We start from the raw sequence: 22,800 nt of genomic DNA, 5'->3' as shown, positions 1-22,800 counted from the left end.
TTTTCGGCTGCATACTATTTGCGCAGCCACGTCGACGCGACGCGGGCTTTGCGCTCCGTTTTGTAAGCAAATATGTGTATCTCTTGCTCATTGGATGTATATAAATCCCGAGAAGTAAAAGCACCAGGAAAAGATGTCCCCAAGGCAAAAACTGTCCTAAGAATGAATCACTCACCTGGCGAAAAATTGCACCTGTCATTGGATTCTTCCTTGGCTTGGACAATACATATAGCCATTGCTTAAAATCGGGATCTTCTAGGTGCCTGACACATTTGTTGAAACGGTGTTGCGAAAAAGCAAGGCTGCGTGTCGTGCTCAGTTCTTCAGCTGGGAAATATTATTTAAGGCAATTCTATTTGAAAGCGTAATGTATAAACAATATATTGTATCTGCTTCTTGCGACAGCACAATGATAATGTACTGCTTTTTGGAGTTTTAATAATATTGCGCGAGTGAAGAAAGTTTCATCCTAATTCGAGGTTCGAACATAGGACCACCATCCGGGGAAGTCGCTCTGCCAACTGAGCTAACCTGGAGGGCTAACCAACCAGATGGAATAGTAAGAGCAAATTGGTCAGGAATACTAAGTGTGCAACGGTGCTGTTCGAAAGTGCAGAGAAATTGACCAAGCTGGAGTAGATTTGTAGTAGTAATTACTTTACAATAGAACAAATGCTCCGGAGACTAACCACAAATGGAATTTGAGCATATGCTGTTGTGCTTACAATATTATGCATTAACGCTAGTCCAGAGCCACAGCAGATGGAAGACGAAATAAAGACCCTTCGCACGAAGCAAAACAGTCAAGTACACGATGCTCTTTTCAACACAATGACCCCCTAATAAGCCGAGCACCAGGCCATGTGAGTGCTTAATGTTACAATATGTTTGATTGCACCCGTCTGAGGACAATTTTTTCTACTTTGCTCATGGGTATTGCTTTTCCGGGGTCATTTACTCTGCGGATGCACTTTTCAGAACCATTTAATTATAATATTAAAATCCAGCTTTTTTTTTCGTTGATGTGCATGCCTAAACATTTCCAGCACTGCGAAATGAACCAGCTCACAATGACACATTACTCAATAAAAAAAGCCATTTATTGAATTGGAAGACAGTCTTTACCAGGAAACAGTGCCATAGTGCACTGTCACCAGCCTGGAATAGTGTATGGGCAAGCTCTTCATACAAGCATACAATACAATGGCTATACACATAAGTGTATCAGAAATATACAGATGAGTTTCTATTATGACGCACAGGAGTGACGTAGACAAACATTACGAATATTAATTGCGGAAATGCATAGCACACGGCAACCACCGTTACATTATTGAAATTCACCTCCGCAACGTTACTAACTCTTCCAATGAAAATTTTTCATCCTGTAGAATTCAGTTACATCATCACTGCTCAATTAGGCACGTTTAATTATATTCACAAGCCAAAGATGCACTTTGCCAATGAAGTACTTCATATCAATCATCATCATCGGCTGGACTTAACCCCTTGCAGGGTGAAAGCCCCTCCTATATTCGTCCGATTAACCCGGTCCTGTGCAAGCTGCATCCCCATGAACCCCACAAACTTCCCAATTTCAACCGCCCACTTAACTGTCTGCCGCCTCCTGCGATGCTTGCTTTCCCTTGGAATACAATTCATTACCCATAGCAACCATTGGTTATATTGCCTTTGCATTACATGCCCTGCTCTAACCCATTATTTCTTTTGATTTCAACTGGAATGCTATTAACTCTCATCAGTTCCCTAACCCTATCCATAGTGGATGATTCTAACTCAGCCTGATGACTTGGGCTTTTCTATAGCAGGAATTAAAACCTGGAAAATGGATTTTTTTAAGCCTTTCCCTTCTCGAAAATATGCCCATTGCAGCCGGTAGCATTTACCAACAGTCCCGTGGCTTGCAGCTGAATGCCATATCTATATGTCACTCTGGCGAATAAAAAGGTTTCCCAAGAAGAACTGCTATGAAAATCAAATCAAAAGCATGCTCCCCTTTGGCAAGCATTTTAGCTGCTGTAAAATATTAGCCCCCTTTACCTGTAAACAACAAATGTAACCGAATCTTGATTTTCATAACTTAAGACATATTGCAATCTTAGCAAGCTCAGGGTCCCCACAGTAATAACACCTTCCTATTTACTGCTAACAGATTCATTCCAAACCTCCGAAGCAGATATACTTTATGTGAGTAAATTCATCCAGCCCATAACGCGAGCCTTCACGGCCAAGCCCAGATTCCTTGACACCACCAAACGCTGCCTCAGCGCATGATATTATGCCTTCATTGACGCCGACCATGCCCACTTCAAGCGCCTTGGCAACACGCCAGCCTTGGGCAATGTTCTCCGTGTAAAAGTAGCCTGAAACAAAAAACAGTGCCACAGAGGCTGAAGCAAATTCAGAAGGTAACAAACAAAGAAGCAGGCAACATTACCGAAGTGTGTGTAGAAGACCATCGATTAGTCATGCTTCTACACATAGTAAAGTGTGTGTGCTTTCTTTTTTATTTGATGGTACTCATTTTTGGCTGTTTAAAAGCCTTAAATGTAGTTGAAAACCCCAGTATAAGAAGATATTGTGCTTCATGTTTACCAAGCTTAAAAAACAAGTCTATCATTCACAGAACACAAATATTGTGCATGCTTGTTATGTATAAACATGTTTGAGACAGAAGATCCGATCAATATTATCACAGTAGTGAGCACTTTTTTTTGGACAAAGCACCATCACAAGGACATTTGCTGAGATAAAGTGCATAATTAATCTCAGAGGAGAATAAATTTTTATGTGCCAGCAAACAAAGTTCAAACACAATGCAAACTTTGAGACGAGAACCATATTACGGATGAAGTAAGCAGCTCAGAAGAGTGTTAAAACAAGTGTGTCAATTTTAGGCAATACGCATGCGTTTTCAGGCAAAATGACTTCATCCAGACTTGCATGCTCCAAAAACTATTGACATCAGGTCAAACTCCATGCATTTGAAGTAAGTAATGCGAAGTAACATTTCTTTGAAAATTGTTGCAACCCTTCACTATAAGGAACTTCAGCCAGGCAGACTTAATTACCTGCCAGTCCAACTCTGGTGGAATTTGCAAGCTCAACTGCTTCATCCTCGGTTTTGAATCTAGTGAGAAAGGAATGCAGAAAAAAAATGAAAACATGATTACATACCGTTCAGCTCAAGTTATTATATGTATCGGTCCATGTAGTGCAAAGGATGCACAGGAACGTCAATTATGTAGCTTCTCTTAGACCAGGGGTTCTCAAAATGTTTTCGCTGTAACTCCAAGGGTTCCTTAATAATTAGTTCACAGGAAGGAAAAGGCGCAGTATCTGTCCCACTTGTTTCTGTGGACACCTGAACTGCACTGTAAGGGAAGGGAGGAAGGTGGGAGTGAAAGCGCAAAGAGAGAAAGAGGAGCCGTAGTGAAAGGCTACGGAGTAATTTAGACCACTTGGGGATCTTTAATGCGAGCCTTGGAGCGCTTTTTGAAGTTGTCTCAAATTCTGCATTTCATTTGCACACTTTATTCATTATTATTTATTAATATTCATTAATATTATTTATTGAATTCGAGTATTCCTTGCTGTAGGGTATGTCTGCATGGTGTTTTTATTTTTGCATGCATGTCAGGCAAGAAGTGCTGAAAGCCAAGATGCACAACTCCTCTGCCCCTCTGAAAACCTGTTGGGGATCCCCGAGGTTAAAACCATTGAGAACACTCATCTTAGACAATTGTTTGATGCTGGAAACAAAGGGGGAGAAGAATATATGAAAGCAGAAGCCAAACGAGGCAACAGCAGTCTGAGATTTAACCAGGCAAGGCTGTACACGTTAGCTCTTAAGCTTGGTTCTTATTCCAGTCCTAATTAAGCTTGCCTTTATCAGTATCTGACTGGGCTCATGAACAGCAAATTCTATGTGCCTACAAAAATTACTGGTCCAAGTTAAAAAAAAAAAAAAGATAAGTCAGCTACAGCTTAACACAACAGCGGAAAATCATCCGTTATGCACCCTAATTGTAATGATGCTCACTTGAGTATTGAGGCCACAGGGCCGAAGGTTTCTTCCTCACAGACAAGCATATTTCGGTTGACGTTGGTGACAAGCGTAGGCTCGAAGAAGTTGCCTCCCAGGGAATGCCGCTTGCCCCCAACAACCAGCTTGGCCCCTTTCTCGACAGCATCTGTCACATGATGTTCAACCTGCGCATGTAAATTCCAAGTCAGGATAGCTTTTAACAGTAAGACTACAAGGTGTCAATAAAAACACAACAAAAAATAAAAGAACAAATAAACTGCAAGCACAAATTTTGCAATTTCTGGGATGGAACAGAGGCCTGGTTTGTGGTTAAACATTTTTTTTTTTACTGACAAAGTGACGAGAAACAATAGCAGTAGACAGCATGCACAATACGGTATCTTTAATCTTTTGTTACAAATTTCACTCTCAGTTGTGGAAGCTATGCAAGGTGACTTCAACCTGGGTATGAGCACGCGAATTTCCAGATTTTGCAGCAAACTCCTGTTTTATTGTGTGATAGCTAGCTCTGCATCTCTATGTGCCTGCAGAACCTCAGCTCTTAGTATTTCATGAATTAAAATGTGTTTTTCAAAGTGAAAAAAAAAAAAAAAAGAAAGGATGTCAAGTGATAAAAAAAAAAGCAATTAGAAAGGTCAGAACAGTCCTTGCAGTGATTGCTCTACACACTGCCTTGTCTTTCTGAATAAACCTCCACAAATCATACAATTTTTTTTTGTGCTCATCAAAGATGGCTGCTGCATCATTCTATGTTCAACCATCACTCCTCCCTCTCCCCTTCTACATTTCTTCCCCTTTATACAGTAGACATTTCTGGCAAAAATCGGTTACAGTGAAGTGCACCAGGCCACGGTGACAACTTCCCACGAAACGACATCGCCGTATGCACGCTACCTAAAATCATGAGGCAATTAAAAAAAAAATGCACCAAGTGTTTTTCTTTATCTTTTTTTTAAACGGCTTTACCACTATGCATAGTAGCACTAAAGAGAAGCCAACTTTACGTAGACCTTGGAGTCGTGCGGGAAAGCATACAGCACGTAGGAAAAAAAAAAGTAAAGTCGTTTACAAACATGAAAAGAAGGTGGCGCGATCCGTTCAGAACGTAAAAGAGAGTAAAAGTGCAGCGAGAAATAAGGATGGGAAGAAACGACCGAACATTTGCAGCATGGTGCAGCATGAAGCAGCGTTTGCAAGAACGGTGTGTGCAATTTTGCAGCATTTGCCTGCCGTGCGCATTTCTCATCTATTGCCTCTTAAATGGCAGAAACAGCGGAAGATGATGCCATTTTCATGCAAGGCTTTGGTTTTTACATGAAATCTAATTCGGTTGTATTCATAGCCACATTGCTCTCTGATGCTTAAGAGGTACTTTCACAAGATATAAAGGAAAAATCTTATAACTTAAAAAAGAAAATGGCACGAAGCGACAATAAGAGAGAGTTAAAAGGTGTTTTAAAAGGTTTATTTCATTAAGCAACAAGATGCATTTAGTAAGAACCCATTTAATTATCAGAAAGCATCTTCAGCTACATGTCATCACTAACAACTGATATCGGTCCCAGTGACTTTACTATAAAGAGGTTCTATAGATAGAGACTGCTCTCTTTAATTCTATGTTTGATGAAAGCACTTCCTTTGCCTGATAATGATGGCCTGCGGCAGCTGTTCAGGACAGTTTATTAAGTTATTGTTTTTATTTTAGGCAGAGAGCGAGAAAAAGGCATCAGGCATCACGTCCATACTCAAGTTCAGACCAAATACTCAGTGCTTCACCTTTAGAATATTATTCAAGAATTTCTACCTAATACTTGAACAGTATTTAATATTAAGTGTTCGCCCCGCCGCAGTGTAAAAGTGGTTATAGGACACTCGACCGATGTACCCAAGGATGTGCGCGGCTGCGGTGGGCGCTTTTCGATGAAGGTGAAAAGCAAGGTGGTCATGGGCTATGTGGTGTCAGCACATATTAAAGAACCCCTGGCAGCTGAAATTTCCGGAGCCCTTTACTGCGGTGTCTCTCATAGCCCAAGTCACTTTGAGCTACCTGAAAAAGAGAACTTAGAACTGGCACAGAATGTGCAGAAAATCTCAAAACATAAAATAAATTTTCAGTACTTTTACATAGCAGCTGCTATAGCCTTATTTTGAAATTAATACAAGCGCACAAGAACACGCTGTCTTTCAAAATAAGCTATGCACCATCTAGCCCAAACAGAAGTTTTGTTAAATTGCTATAGTAGCCTATTTTTTACTTCAACAGTATTACCGTTTTCTGGAAAAGGACGAGAAAGAAAAGAAGAGGATGTGAAAATAGTTGAAGTGTTACAAGAAAGAAATTGTCAGAACTGGCATCCTGTAAAAAGAAGAGGAAATGTCAGAGGAGGAGGGCATTGAGAGCAGGAGTAGAGAGAGTGAAATAACTTATTGTAAACCAGATGTCGAAGGTGCCTGGCCCAGCATCAAAGACAATGCAGTAGCCTTTTCCATCCTATCTTTGCATGTTCCGATCACCTCAAACATGAAGCTAATTTGGAACAGGCCTTTTTCTCCTGTCCCATTGCAATTCAATCCTTCCCGACCTCCCACACGCTTGTTATCCACATTCCTCTCCCCCAAAGTGATGAGCTTGGCTAGCCTTAGACCGGCTGATGGACCAGTAGGCCTTTCTAAAGGCTTGTCCCGTATCCCTCCAATTAGTACGATCCTGCGTCAGCTGCGGCCACCTAATCTCTGCAAACTTTGTGATCTTATTCGCACACCTAACTTCCTTGCGTCCCTGCTATGCTTGGCTTCCCTTGGAATCCAGTCAGTTAACCTTAGTGGCCATCAGTTACCCTGCCTTTGCAGTACGTGCCCTGCCCATTTATTCTTACTGATTTCAGACATGATGTCATTAACTTGAGTTTGTTCCCTGACCCACTCTGCAATTTCGTGTCTCTTAAAATTACACCTATCACCTCTCTTTTCATAGCCCTCAGTGTTGTCCTCAATTTAAGCTGGAACCTTTTCATTAGCCTCCATATTTTTACCCCATAGGTGAATCAGGATATCCTGCATACTTAACCTGAAATGGTTTTTTGACATTTTAATGAGGTTTAAGTTTCTGAACGCATTAAACCTGCAGGTAAAGCATCTCAAGTCGTTAAATGGTTGTGTAATCGTTGATTAAACTTGTAACGAAGTTCAGGCTTCCATGCTACTTGTGATGACACCACTGTCACTGAATTTTCAGATTTTCGCTGGCTTTGCTCACAAAGCTTCGCTCACATGGTACCACATGTCGTCTAATGCCATCAGAAAACGCTTCACGAGCCATTCATTTCGCTTAGTGGCATTAGATTTTTTTCTTAACTATTTCTTCACTTGAAACTTAGCGCTGCCCAGCTCCCCCTGGTGCTGTGCACTGCGGAGATTATGTCACCAGTTAAAATGATAGAAGCTCTTCGAATTCTGAAACCTTTTCGGCTGCCCTTTAATGCTCTGTCTCTGCAAATTACTTTCTCTCTCCCCACAGCTCTCAACTAGGTGCAAGAAAAGAGCTGCGCTATCGAGACAAGGATGAAGAAGCAAGATGCACACAAACGCAGATTGCAGGTTGCACCTTTCTAGTGTAACCTGCCATTTCCATGTTCTTGTTTTAGAGATGAAAAACACATAATGTGCAGCTTCCTTGCCTTGGACATAAAGCGGTGCCAACAAATACCGCAATGATATATACTGTGATGATGCGGATGGGGAAGGGCATGCCTGCGAGGGAGAAAGGATACTCAGGAAGAGGGAAAAAACGTGCAGGAGCGTGATAATGCTACAGGAAAATTTTGTTAATTAGAACTTCACGGGACCGGGAAAAATGTTTGAATTATCTGATGATCAAATTATCGAATGGCCTGGAAAGAATGACAAGAACCATTTGCATTACGGTAAATTTACAGTAATTACTTGCGCAACAATCCCCTCGCATAATGATCCCTCCCACCCCCAATTTTTGGCAAAGAATTTGAAAAAAAAGAAAAGAAAAGGCCTGTCATTGGCGCATCCCCCCGTTTCGAGCCGTCACAGTCTGCAATGCATTTCTTGGCAGTGTGCCAAGATGCTGCGCAGCGCTAACATCACAGTGCGTTTACTTTTTGACGTTAGGTCTAGCAAAGGGGGGGAACGAAATTGGCAGAGTGCCAGCGCTTGTCTGGTGGGCGCTTGCTACTCAATTACTGAAACGCGCAGTAGCAGCAAGTGCCTTTTGAAGCGAACAAGCTGAAAGCCGCAACATGATCACGGCTGACTGTGTGCTTCATGTGCTTCCATTAACGACTGATGGGTGGCAGGATGGAAGATCCTCTCGCAAAAAAAAAAAAAAAAAAAAAAAAGAGAAAGAAAATAATCCGTGTAACCCGTAGCATAGTGCCTGTCCAAAATAATAGCTTTTCATGAGTGTTGGATGGGATCGCGCCAATAGAGCTTATCTGTAGTTGCAAATTAACAGGGCTCAAATTAAGGAGTATTCAGTTGCGAGTTTTGGAGGTCACACGTAAGAGAGCAGGCAGCCGCTGCCGCGGCTGCCAACTCCTACTCTCCGGCACCGCCGGTCGCCGCGCCAGTCGTGGCGCCATTTAGGCTTTACCCACTCTTCCATGGTTTTACCTGGTTTCATCTTATGTCTGCGCTTTGGACGTGCGCAGGCCTCTATTTATGCCGCTCTTTCGCGGAGGTGTTCTTTCTTTCCTTTTTTTTTTTGCCATGTGCTGTGAGCCAAGCCGCCCAGACGCTGAGGCGCGCAGTTCAAATTATCCGTAGCGGAACTGACCCACATTCGAATTAACGGGCTTTTTAGTACGCAGATCTCTATGGAGCTTGGCTGGACCAAGTAGTGTAGTTCAAATGATCGAAAAATTCGAATGATCAAGGTTCAAATTAGCGATATTTCATTGATGCATTTTACATACCATATACAAATGACTTTCATCCCATTCATGTACCAACGCGTTTCCTTCCTGTCACACATGACTGCTATCACTGTCATAACATCCCGGAACTGGAGTATATAAACTTCGTTCTTGAGGCCAGGCCTCTTGCCACCTGCCTGGAATACACCTCAGAACACTTCAGAGACAATATGGCCTCCTTCACCACCATCACAACTGCACAAGACGTGCAAGTCGCCTTAACTGAAAAAATTAGCAACATCCTATGCATTACAATTCAAAACCGAAACAATTAGTACCAGCTGCACAATGAAATCATCTAACAACAACATAGCCGTCCAGTGGGTTCTTATTTTTATTTCAACTACAATCGCGCACATTCTTTTTTCCAAAGGCAGCAGCTAGCTGCAACAAAATAAGAGGTTAAGAACATTCCCCTAAAGAAAGACGAAATTTCTACCTTGGCAACAGCTTTGGAGTTGATTAGTGGGCCAACAGTTGTGTCAGGCCCAAACCCGTCGCCAACTTTCATTCTCTGTTGAATGGCATCAGCGAGGGCGGCCACAAACTTGTCGTGGATGCCTTCCTGGACTAGGATCCGGTTGGCACTCACGCAGGTCTGAAAAACATGGTTTCGAGCTGTCCTGAACACGCTGCGCTAAGCCCTCCATTGTTGCTTCGCACAGAATGTAACACACAGAGGTCCCTCTGTTTTCAAGAACATGTACAATTTTAACCAATTCTATCAACCAAAAAAATTTTGGTCAAAAAGCGGGCTAAATCAGATTTCTGGCTCAAAATGTGTCTTGCTGAGAATGCATCTTTTACACTGCCCCAAATTTTGCCGATATATTGTACTTATTTGACAAAGGTGCTTTCAGACAACTGGTCATCTTAAAGGGCTACTCCGGAGGTTTTTTGACATTCGAATATTCTAGTAAAAATTTTACTGTAGGTTCTCCTCTCCATCCTGACGCATTCTACAAAATTTGGGCGCCGTATGATAATCTGTTCATGCACAACACGACTTTAAAATATGCAGTTTTCATGGCTTATGTTGAGAGTATTTCTGCGGGCAACACTGAGTTTCTGACGTCCCAAACAGTATACCGGTGTTACTGTCCACTTCCCGCGTGACTATAAAATTGTGAGGCTTATACTGAACTACCTCAGACATTTTATGCAGTGCGTCATGATTTCCATACATTATTTTCACCATCCAATGCACACACGAGTGTTTTTCTAATACTAAGTGTGACGTCACCATTTCATCAACTGGGACGTCGTTTCTGGCCGTGAAAGCAGTTTCGATTTCGATTTGCTGTTTTTCCTTTTTAAAAATGCTTCTAATTGGAATGCCGAGGAATGTAATTCAACCAAAAACACAAAATGACAAAAAACCACCGGAGTTGCCCTTTAAGCTTCATTTAATGTTTAATTGTTATTCGTGGTGCAGGTTAATTTGAGGAAAGTTCGAAATGTGTTTTAAAAGCCAGAGGTCGAAACATGGATGCTAGTTTAACTAGATATCACATTGGAACCCCTGTATCAAGTGATATCCATGCTAAAGACATTAGGCTCAGAGGCTCTAACACATTTAAAATGACCACAGTGGTGTTGAAGGGAAGTTTTTGCAGCATACAAAAGCAGGCAGATTATGCACAAACACAAATTTGGTAACATGCTAAAAAGAATAATTTTAATAGATGAGGCTAAAGAACCCGAACATTTTTCTAATGCAACCTGCCATTTCCATGTTCTTCCTTAAGTGAGCAACACATAGGGAATTTTATAAATTTCATGAAAACAAGCACTTATATAAATTGGTTTTAGCAAGAAAAGACAAGATTACAAAAACCCTACATGTGCATTTTTTGGTGAATAGCCCTATCTGTATACCCAAACTTGACATGAAACAATACCGCCTAATTTTTACCCATCCCCCCCCCCCCCCCCATGCACACACATACGTCAATTCTGGAGAAATAAATAAAGAAATAATGTCCTAAATATACGTGGAACTACATTTTTGAATGCACACATACTTCACTGACGTTTCAAGTGCTTAATTTTAGGAACATAAAAAAAATCTTTCTAACTGGGAAAGGCCTGCACATCTTGAATAGTTCATAAACTGTTATTTATAATTAAACAGCCAGTCAAATGCCAGGAAAATGAAAGCACTACTACTACTAGTAGCATAGATTATCTGCACACCTCCAGTGCTCTCGTACTAAAAGTACAAAGCATGAGGCGCTATAAATTGAGTCACACGCTTGTTTAACGAGTAGCTTGAACAGCTGCAAATTAAATTGCATTAGATGACATAACACTTTTTCAAAGGCTTAGCCTTAATCTTGAAACACATAATCCCACCACAAACAGCTAGTTAACAAAATGGTTATATATTTAGTTTATATGAATTTGACCCATCGTTTCGCGTATTAAGTATTTTACAGAGCTGAAATTTCTGTGCAAGCTCTATGCTCTACATGCCCAGAGATAGCATTGTCAAGGAAATTCCACTAGGGGCATATCCTTAGCTTCAGTGTTAAGCTGCTCTTTTTATTTAACAGAGTTGAATATCTATGTCTGATTGACAGATATCGTAGATTTGTACTAAGACAGCTACAAGAAAGCAACCTTTCAATTGCAAGATTTATGTGGCAGCGTGGGACATCACAGATTCAACCGATACTGTGCATGACCCTAGTCCACCATCTCGTCAGCTGACATGTTCAATAGGAACCCCCAGTATCTGTTCAACTCTAACGCCACTGAGAACTCCCACACAGTTTGATGACCCTGTATGACAACTGCTGTTCAAATCAACTGCCACTGGTTGAGTGCGAACGGAAACTGCCTATGAAATACACAAGCTTTGTGCACAGTTTCAGTGCAAACGAGCCTCCGGTTAAGTTTGGAAAATTATTCAAAACTGTTCCAATAAAGTTGGAGAGCCCTGTATATACGCACAGAACAACATGCACAGGCAAAAAAATGAGAGGGGGACAACTGCCAACCTGGCCAGTATTCCTAAACTTGCAAGCCAAAGCTCCATTGACAGCCTTCTCCAGGTTTGCTGAGTCAAAGACGATGAAAGGGGCGTTCCCTCCAAGCTCTAGTGACACTTTCTTCACACTCTGGGCACACTGCTCAAGCAGGAGCTGCACAGACACAGAGGGTACGGCATGCGCTGTCACTAATCCTTTGCATGAAGGCACACTGACAGCAGCCATCAAGAATATGTAGCTGCTTCAGCTTGCCAAAAACCCCTATGGAGTGCACTGAAGTGAATGACTTTTGTAAAGAGTAAACACTAATACAAGAAAACACAAGCTAGTAAGACTGTGGGAAAAAAACAAAAAAACTGCCCCTTTCTTCTCCCTACTGATTTCTGGTAACCCTATAATCCCTACCCTTCTTGGGATAGCTTGGCATCATCTGGTGAACCAAATGGCCTTGGTGACCCAGGAACAATTGTCTACCCAACATCTATTGTTGAATGAAAATAACATTCTACCCTCTTTCTCTGTTTCTCCAAAATGAGACAGAGTAAAATGGACACATGTTGTTTAACTGTTTCAAAAGAACAAGAGTCTTGCCTGAAGTGGCCAAGTGATGCTTTTCCCAATAATGGGTGTCTTCTTAGCAGTGGTTTCTTACTCTTGAACATAAATTGTTATGTGCCATTGCCTGCAAACTCTTGCAGACTGCAGCTATAATTAAATAGATTACGCACCACCTGAAATCAAAAGTGCAGACTGCACTTGCATCATTGCCACTAGATGACTACACACCTTGTCCACGAGATAAACTAGTTCAGCATTTTATTTTTTTTTTTCAAAGATCACTTGTTGATGAACTACTAAGAATGAACCTACAAAACATTCACTGCAACATTGAAAGCATTCAGGAATGGCCTTCAAATGAATTTCAGCAGCTCACCTACAGAAAATTCTTAGCAGACCATAGATTATGCCGCACATGAAGCTTAATAGTTTATTTGTTCAGGCACTGCTGAACGATGCACAGTGTGTAAAAGCAAAAATAAAAACAATGTGCACAGAGCACTGCTCAAAAAGAGCAGTGCAGTGCTCTTACCGCCACTGGGATCAGTACACATGAGAAATTATGGAAAGATAATTTCTTGAAAAGAAAAAGGATATATGCCTTAGCAAACTGTTCACCACATTGTATGACAAAGAGATAACTGGTCATGCATCACATTTGGAGATAGTGGCGTATGTGCGCTTTTGCTAGGCTTTTTTGCTATTTTCGCAGATCGAATTTTTTCTGTGCCCTAAATGCCTCGGCGGTGATGCAGGCATTGCAAATTCAGGGGGTAGACGAGCCGTACGTGAAAGTGCTCGAAGATATATATAGTGGCTGCACAGCAACCATAGTTCTGCATAATGAAAGTAACAAAATTCCCATAAAGAAAGGTGTTAGGCAAGGAGACAATCTCCCCAGTACTATTCACAGCTTGCTTAGAGGAAGTATTCAGAGACTTGGAATGGGAGCAGTTAGGGATAAGGATAGATGGAGAATACCTCAGTAATCTGCGATTTGCTGATGACATTGCCTTGCTAAGCAACTCGGGGGATGAACTGCAAATAATGATTGATGACCTAGACAGGAAAAGTAGAAAGGTAGGCTTGAAAATCAATATGCAGAAGACTAAGGTAATGTTCAACAGCCTCGGGAAGGAACAGCAGTTTACATTAGGTAGCGAAGTACTGGAAGTATTAGGCGAATATGTCTACTTAGGACAGGTAGTAACTGCAGATCCGGACCATGAAAAGGAAATAACAAGAAGAATAAGATTGGGATGGAGTGCATTTGGCAAGCACTCGCAGATTATGACTAGCAGCTTACCGGTATCGCTAAAAAGGAAAGTATATAACAGTTGCATCTTACCTGTACTCACCTATGGCACTGAAACGTGGAGGCTAACCAAGAGAGTTCTACTTAAGTTGAGGACAACCCAGAGGGCTATGGAACGAAAAATGGTAGGGGTAACATTAAAAGATAGGAAGCGTGCAGAGTGGATCAGAGAAATAACTCATGTTACCGACATTCTAGTGGAAATTAAGAAGAAGAAATGGACATGGGCAGGACATGCAGTGCTAAGAGAGAATAACCGATGGTAGCTTAGGGTAACAAACTGGATTCCAAGGGAAGGAAAGCGTAGCAGGGGGCGGCAGAAAGTTAGGTGGGCGGATGAGATTAAGAAGTTCGCAGGAGTCAAGTGGATGCAGCTAGCACAGAACCGGGTTAAGTAGAGAAATATGGGAGAGGCCTTCGCCCTGCAGCGGGTATAGTCAGGCTGATGATGATGATAATGCAATGCCTTTGCATTTGCACCAATTCTCTGCATGTGTGTATATACATTTGCATTCCTTCATAATAAGAGCTTAGTTGCACGTAACACTTGCTGCATCTACTTTTCTTTTGTCATTTATCCTTGTGCGGTGATGTCTCACTTTCATGCTTTTAATCCCTGGTTTCTGAAGCAGGCCATGACTACGGTTGTCTACACAATAAAGGCTACATCCTTTACACTGACTGTAAAGAATTGCCAGTCCTTTAATCATTCTGTGTCACTTTCCTGGAATTCCCTCAATTCAATGCCTGAATGAACATAAAAGTAAAAAAATGAAATAAGCTCACACCACGAGGTAGCGTGTACAACAGTAAAACAAACTGTAAAAGAATTTTATATAGCTGAATTTTGTAATATAAAATTTTGCTATATAAAATTTTGCAATATATGCAAACAAGAGCAGCATAAATTATTTAGTGAGATTTTTTTGCAAGATTGAGAGACATTTTCAAAGACGTACAAAGCAATTCTAGGGTTCCAAAATTATAGAGCGACAGTTGGCAAGCACCGCCTAGGGTGGCTTCATCGGACAGCACTACCAAGCGCCGGATATGGTGGATTCATCGCATCACAGCTATGTCGCATGCAAAATTTTACATCAGCGACAGTTTTATCAGCGACAAAACTGTCGCCATTTTTCACCACCACTGTGACACCGACATAAGCGCACGACACATTACAACGGTCCACAAGCTGCTGTTTCCAAGGCAATATCGACGAGTGTGACAAGAATGAAAGCATGCTGCCCATTGGGCTTCCACCCCTCTACGATGTATCTTCCATAGCGCGAACCTCGGCTCAAACGTTTGCCACACTACCACCAGACAATTGTGTACTGTTGCGAAGCCTGCTGCCAGACATTCATATGGGCATCTTGGCTCCGGAGACTTAGATACATTCGTTTCGTGGTGAAACGCATTCAACATATTAAAGTAGAAATCACATGGATTTCTCAGAGACTGTGACAAATATTCCGCTATGGGCAATAGTTACAGATACATGCTTGCTAAATCGAGAATTGACTTAGAAATGTTCCTAAAGGATTCAGGTAGAACGAAAGGAAGAAGATGGTTTGCACGGTATAAAAAGGAAGAACCGAACAAGGGTAAATAGGGTATGCCTCAGGTCGCAGATGAGCCAACGTTTCGACAAGTGGACTTGTCAAAACGTTGGAAACCCCAGACGAAGAAATGTTCCTAAAGGAGCTTCATAAAAATTTATTCTTACTCTACTAGCATGTGTAGTGCATTTTGGTGTCCTTTGCTTGAGAACTGCAAGAAAAAATTGTGCAACAACAAAAAAAAAAAAAAAAAAAAAAAAAAAAAAAAAAAAAAAGAAAACAAAAAAAGACAGCAGACTGCCCCCACCTTCCCGACAGCCGAGGAGCCGGTGAAGGAGAGTGCGTGGATTTGGTGGTGCTCGCACAGTGCCTTGCCCAGGCCAGGCGTGGTTTTTTCTGAGCTGGGCAGAACGTTCACTGTGCCAGCCGGGAAGCCCGCCTCGTGCGCCAGATGAGCTAGGGCGAGTGCCGAAAGTGGTGTATCTGGGGCAGGCTTGATGATGCACGTGCAGCCTGCTGCCAGGGCCGCGCCAATCTTGCGAGTGATCATGGCATTGGGGAAGTTCCACTACACAAAGGGAACCCAATGAGAGAAAAAAAAAGAAAGAAAGAAAGAAAGAAAGGGACTATAAACACACCAAAATTTTACTTGCGTGCTTTTGTATTTGTAACGAAGCATTAGGCAATAGTACACATGGATCCCCCTGTGGTATTCCCTTATGACCTAAATAATTTGTAATCAAATCTCCTCTCTAATGCTGTTTCAGTGTTAACAACTCAGTCATGGCTAAGGTAGCTTTAGGTCACACGAAGCACGAAAAAAACTGCAATACTGTCACTAGTATGCTGTTTTAATTCAATAAATTAACCCTGCCTGCTTCAAGAGCTGGAATGAGAACAAACAACGTAAATAACAGTGATTGAATTGCACTATTTTTACGTCTCATATTACCTAAATACATTGTACACATATTACAGTCAATAGAAACAAAATAAATTGTATATGGCTGATATAGCACAAAAGGTCATAAAGTAACACATGTTCAAGACTCTCTACAGGCCGAAAAAGTCGGTTTTACTTTTTTTTCTCTTTTTTTTTTAAATCAAAAACCAATAACAAAATCAAAACAGTTGCCCAGCACAAGTTTTCCTTCTTACAGACATAAGCACTCATGTTCTCTGAATAAAATAAAAAGTCACCATAAGTTTAAAAGAAAACTGAGTGTAACAGCCATTAGTTGTTTGTGGAAAGTGCTGATATAGCTGCTTGTAATGACGCACTGCTCACTGCTATGTACAGTGATGTCCTATTTAAAGAGTTTAAAAGACGTGAGCAATAGTTTGTGCTTCTGTGTACACAGGGCACAAAAATCCATTGCATGGTGAACAGTGCAACTATCCTCTACTTCTTATTTCTCCTCTATGTTATGTCAAATATGCCGCAGAATGGCAAAATGGTTTTGCTAACTGCTGCCCCAGTAAAATAAGAAAGCCATTAATACATCAACGATAGGAGTGCGATGATGTTCAAGTTCAGCGACTTCAGTTCTTTAATACCTATGTAGACAAACTGGTGCAGACATGAAGGGTACTTAAGTAGCATAAGCCACTGAAGATGGTAACGAGAGAACTAGCTGCAATGACAGCCTCTTTTAAGCATGGGATATCATAGAGTTTTTTCCATCTTCTCCAACATTAAAGATGCCACTGATAATTAATAACACTCCGATGAAGAACAGAAACCATTTTCTGTGGAATAAAAATACACAGCAGCAGCAGCAGCAAGATAAAAAACTCTGACTTTGTCCTGACCTCAATATAAAAAACGGAAAACGATTACACAATGTACTCAATAATGCACAATTTGAGTGCAGCACTGCAGATATTTCACTTTCGCTATATGTTGATATAAAGATTTCAAGAGACATGTTTTATATGTGTGTTGTTTAAGTCTACTCTATATTGTTCCCCATAACAATTTTTCAGCTAGCACTGTATACTTTCTGAGTTCTTTACTGTAACAAGGGGCCAGACAGCTGCCACCGCCACTACGTCTTGATGACCTCGCCTCGAGTGGATTGTGAGTGACATGGGCACATTTCTTTTCTGCGCAAAACATAATTCATTGTAGATAATTTGAACATTCCTCAAGGTGATACGACCAAATTAATGGTTTCCAACTGCAGCTCCCTTTTTTAATTAACATTGTCGTTCATGCACTTTGCCACTCACTAAACCACTACTTTCTTAATAATGTACCCCTATTATATTGGATGTCATCTCAAATATGCACAGCATAGTCATCGTAAACTATCCATCATGTAAAAGCCACCTGACATAGAAATAGAGCCCCACTTTAAACAAGCCGTCCAAACGCCCTACATAGTGATAGCGTTAAGGGATCCCTCAAGATCCTAAAGCTACCATTTACCAGACTAGCCAAGACGTCTGTTTTTCAGGTGACTATGGTGGGCAGTGGGCGACCAAGAAAAATCATGCGTTCCAGATTCGTGATAGGGTGGACAACTGGGCCATCCTAAGGGCTCCTAAGCTGTGTTATGAATTAAACAATCGTGTACTACTAGTATTTTGGCAGAGGCTGAAGTAGAGCCTGTCGTACTCAATGTGTCACACTGTCCTAAACCTTATTATTCTACCTGTAGTTAGCCAATACTTCCGCCAGGGCACTTTGAATAACGCGAGAATGCCGTAGAGCCTCGCGCAACAATTACACCTGGACTCAGTTTATCACTAGTCTTCAGTATGGTAGAATTTAGACACTGCAAGTGAATTATTCCGTACAATCAGTCACGCAGTCCGTAAAGATAATTGCGCCAGATGAGACAGAACAAGCAAAAAAAAAAAACATTGTGCAGATACCAGATACACCAAGAACATGCCATCTGCCTTCAACTAGGGCTAGTCTGCCATCCTTACTTAGCAAGCAGTTTAGACAGTGACATCCTCTTAGACACAGCGACATTCTGCAATTATTTACGAAACCTGTGGTCATCTCACAGGCCCCAAGCATCAGTAATATGATATGCCAAAATATGACGACATCCACGCTCGCCCACACTTCCAAGATAAGCCCAAGCCGATTTTTCAGTTGCCATTTTCAACTTTGTTTAGTGACTACGTATGTTTTCCCCTTCTGGCATGTACTGCAAATGACGCCTGAGCATGATGACAATCAGAGAGGCGATTTTTGAAGGAAACAAGTATTAATAGCACTTCCACTAGAAATCTGCTAACTTTTTGATAGATAAAGACTTTAAAGGCTTTGAGTGAAAAAACAAGCGTTGCTGCTCTGCTGTGCGTGTTTTTTTTTTTGCGTGAGTGTGGCTTCTTTGTAATCCCATTTCACAGCGTGTAAGGAGTGTTCTCACAAGCAAGGGGCATTTCACGATGGTCATATAAGCATGTACAGTCAATCCATTGTCCTAAGTGGATAAATTGATGTTCGTCTTATATAAGTGTGTTTCTATACGAACGTTTTCATTAAAAACCTCTACATATGAGGGGTGCATCTTACACACCAGAAAATCCAGTAGACTAAACCCTCAGTGCAGAATTGGGTCTGGAGCAATGCCACTGCACAGCGTTCATCACTTGTGATGACCTACTTTAACTGCAAGCACCACATATTGATTGTATATGTCCGTCAATATGTGGTGTTTAACGTGATGTCAAGATAAATACATCATGGGTGTTGTCATGAGTAAAACACAGTGTATGGCAATATATTTACAATATGTGTTACCAGAGTAGCATGTGATGTAGTAACAGTATAGTTTTCAGACACCCTATATTGTTTTCCATTATAGGCTGCCACTAATACAGGCAGACCTTCCTGTTATAACTGTCACAACAAAATGAGCAAGTCTGGAAAACACACAGTGTCAGCATACCGGGGTGATGATGGCTGTCACACCCACTGGCTGCTTGATGAAGACCATCTCCCTCCCTTTGACCGGGGCAGGCACATAGTCGCCATACATCCGCCTGGCTTCAGCAGCAAACCATTCTAAGAAGGAAGCTCCGTACACCACCTCTGAGCGGGATTCCACCAGTGGTTTGCCCTACAACAGACAGCAGTGATAGTATGCAGAACACAGCTGTTTGATGGGGATTATAAACTTGTAATTATAACCTGGCCCTCTGAATGAAGATAAAACACCTCAATTATCCATTACCCATTACTGTTCTGCAAATCTTCAGATTATACAACTTACGGCGGAAGAGCTTGGGCGTGACCTCAGAGGGCAATGATAGACAGTGTGCAGCGTGGTGTAGAATATGCGTGCAGTGATATAAAAAATATTAGATAAATGACACATAAAACAATATTTAGGCTGCAAAAACAAGCATTTTTTGGCAAAAATGATTATGGCATGTCAGTAACCGCCACTGAGAAGAATATCGATGATTGAAGTGCTCTAATGAAAGGTGTCGCCCTTTTTCAAAATATCATTTGTTAAAAGCCACTTAAAGCATGAAAGTGAACACTTGAAAACAGTCTTGCTTTGCCAGCAATAAAGCTGCGCACGGATTACAGAACAAGAATGGGTAATTTGGGTTCCGATCATGAGTCCAGGAAATATGAAGAGCAGCGCTATTGCATACAGGGCCACCTTTCAGAGACAGGGCAAAATTTAGTGCTCTAAAAGTAAAATACCAAACATATGCAAGTATGGGAGGCCACACTTCTGGTTTATGCTTCATGTGATACGCATACAATAATGAGCTTCCTATGAACTGCTAAAAGTTGAGCGCAAAAGGTTTTAAGACAGTCCACCATACGTTTTCTGCAGTCATGAGCTTGGCAAGGTCCTCGGCATGTTTGTTCTGGAGTTCAAAGAACTTGAGTAACATCGCTGAACGCTCCTGCAAGAATACAAAAGGAGATAAATTAAGAAAAGTGGTAGGTCTGTTGTCCTTCTTTTAACCAGAGATTAATTTATGCTGGTCACTCTGTACAATTAAGGCAAAGACTAGAAGGCCACCTTCAACGTCTTATCAACAAAGCATAAAAAAAGAGCTACTGGAGTGGGCCGGGTGTAAGAAATTTTATATGTTTGGCAGGAACCAGTAGCTGCACACTGAAGCCCTAATTTTTTTCCTTTCTTTCCTTAGGTTAGATGCAGTTCAACTGCTTCCAAAGCATAATCACAGGCTGTGTGAAGATCATTTTCCAGCATGAAGAACTCAAAGTGAGTTAATGAACAGAATTCTTGCAGAATGGTCAAGCGCAAGAAATACTCTGACATATTTCTTTGCCTGTTATTCACACTTAATGCTGAGTGGTGGTGGTAATAAGAACGAATATATGGGATAACCTTATATTCAGTCTGAAAGCAATTGTCTTTACTGCTTCATATAATGATGTTTCTGCTACAACTGTCCTACAAAGCCATGGAGCGTCCTCTGAAAACATTTAGCAGTATCAGAGGGAAATATGAAGTGAGAATTGGATTCAGCTTGCGAAATCTCAAGGTTACACAATTGTAAAATATGTCATCTGGTAGCCCCTCCCATCTCTAGCTGAGAGGGCACAGCACTGTTTGAAGCTCATCACAAAAACTTGGGCACACAAATATTTCGAAAAAGGCACAAATCCTCTTCAACAGCACAAAGGTGATGGTATGGTTTGCTTGGGGTTTAAAGCTCCAAAGTGACTCAAGCTATGAGAGATGCCATAGTGAAGGGCTTTTGAAATTTCGACCAGTTTAACATGCACTGACATCCCACAGCATGGGCACCTTGTTTTTTGCCTTCATTTAAAAGCGGCTGCCAAGGTCGGAATTTGATCCCGCATCCTTGGGCACATCAGATGACTGCTCTAACCACTGTGCCACCTCAGCGGCTTAGCACAGAGGTGAGATAAAACTGGTGATTTCCCAAGGAACTGAAATTAGGGGGGGGGGGGAGGGGGGGGAGGGGGGGGGGGGTCTAATTTCTAGGGTGGGGCGGTGTTGGGGGTAGAGGTGAAGTAGAAGTAATTTTTGGTAGTCATATAAGCGTAAAACATTATTTGATAGAATTAAGGGCGGAGTGCCTGAATAAAGGGGAGGAAGGGTAAAGGAGATCTGCCAGTATTCTTTTCACCACACACACTAGGCGACAGCTGCTATATCCAGCATAGATATGTGCAACTTCCTGACCACAAAGTGAAACCAAATGGCATGAAAACGTCAATTAAAGGAAGCAGCAAAGCAATTATAAATTTCTGTGTATCGTACAGTTTGTATTGTACGGTGTGTATCATAGTGTTGTTGCAATTAAAATATTATTCTGGATTTCTGAGGTACGCTTTAGAATTAAAACCCCAATAATTAAATCACTTGGAAATGCACATATATAATTACTCGACATCTATGTAAAACGAAAAGTCACCTTTTCTCTCCTCTTAAAGAACAGTAGAAAGGGGCGCTGTCCACATACCTTCGCTGTGGTCTCCTTGAACGTCTTAAAAGCAGTGCCAGCCGCCTGAACGACATCCTCAACATCCTCTGCGGAGCAATCAGTGACATTGCAAACCACTTCTCCGTTGGCCGGATTGAAGACCTAAAACAGGAATATTCCATTCGAATACCTCATCGGTGCCTTCAGCCCCTATATTCCCGCATAAGAACAGTATATGGAAGATGAAACGAGATCCCTGGAGCTGCTTAATCGGCAACGGTTGCATTACGAATCTTACCGGAAAAGTAGCGCCACTCTTTGCTTGCCGCCAGCTGCCGTTGATGAAGGCTTTCTCGTACACCAAGGCATACTTGTGTTGCAGCCGAATCGGGGAAGTCATGCCCGTCGACGACGCCAACGTTGGAATCCGCTAAATGCCAGGAGCGCACAAGAATCAACGGACCGTCATTGCAAAAACGTTGTGTAGTACGTAAGGGATAGAAGCAAACGGTTTTTGAGTTTGCGAATGTGTACTTAGTGCTGGGTCTCTTATAGACGAGCAGAGCGTCCTATGTGTTTATCTCTAACTCTACACCATCGATAAACAGTCAAGCTAGCCTCACGCCCCGAACAATAGCCTCGAGCAATGGTGAAAAAGCGTCTGCTACTACTACTTCTGCATCGTGTCGGCGCTTTGTACCAATCGCGAGAAAAAACCATACCAGTAGCTTCGCATTGCGAAGAAGCAGCGACATGTTTCGTCTTTCGGTGGCCCTTACACGCCCTCTCAGAGATGCTAATCAAGAATAAAGGGCCTCTAATAAAACTTATTCCCGAGGTCTACGTCGCCGCATCAAAGCCATTGCATCGTTTACAGATGTTTCGCCGAGCCGCTTGAACGTATTCTCAAAATTTTTCTCAAACCTAATTAACAAAATAATTATAAAATAAAATTATT

At 41.6% G+C, this 22,800-nt stretch overlaps 1 protein-coding gene across 2 annotated transcripts; it reads right to left on the bottom strand.

Moving 5' to 3' along the window:
- Positions 1-1,082: 1,082 nt before the first annotated feature.
- Ssadh (succinic semialdehyde dehydrogenase) lies at positions 1,083-22,724 on the bottom strand. Of its 2 annotated transcripts, XM_084590838.1 has the most exons (11): positions 22,565-22,724; positions 22,141-22,272; positions 21,882-22,004; positions 20,241-20,324; positions 19,349-19,519; positions 15,745-16,005; positions 12,015-12,158; positions 9,452-9,610; positions 4,064-4,233; positions 3,093-3,151; positions 1,083-2,384 (listed from the first exon to the last, which is right to left on the bottom strand). In XM_084590838.1, the coding sequence occupies exons 1-11, from the start codon at positions 22,595-22,597 to the stop codon at positions 2,176-2,178; spliced, it is 1,545 nt and encodes a 514-aa protein (XP_084446964.1). In that variant the 5' UTR covers positions 22,598-22,724; the 3' UTR covers positions 1,083-2,175. The 2 variants fall into 2 exon arrangements, with proteins under 2 accessions (XP_084446964.1, XP_084446969.1); XM_084590843.1 differs by lacking the exon at positions 12,015-12,158.
- Between the last annotated feature and the right edge of the window lie 76 nt (positions 22,725-22,800).

This window comes from Amblyomma maculatum, chromosome 1 (assembly GCF_055883805.1).
Source record: "Amblyomma maculatum isolate TAMU_Amacu chromosome 1, ASM5588380v1, whole genome shotgun sequence".
Taxonomy (NCBI): Eukaryota; Metazoa; Arthropoda; class Arachnida; order Ixodida; family Ixodidae; genus Amblyomma; species Amblyomma maculatum.
The sequence above is the reverse complement of the archived record's forward strand: the minus strand, read 5'-3'. Positions and strand labels throughout refer to the sequence as shown.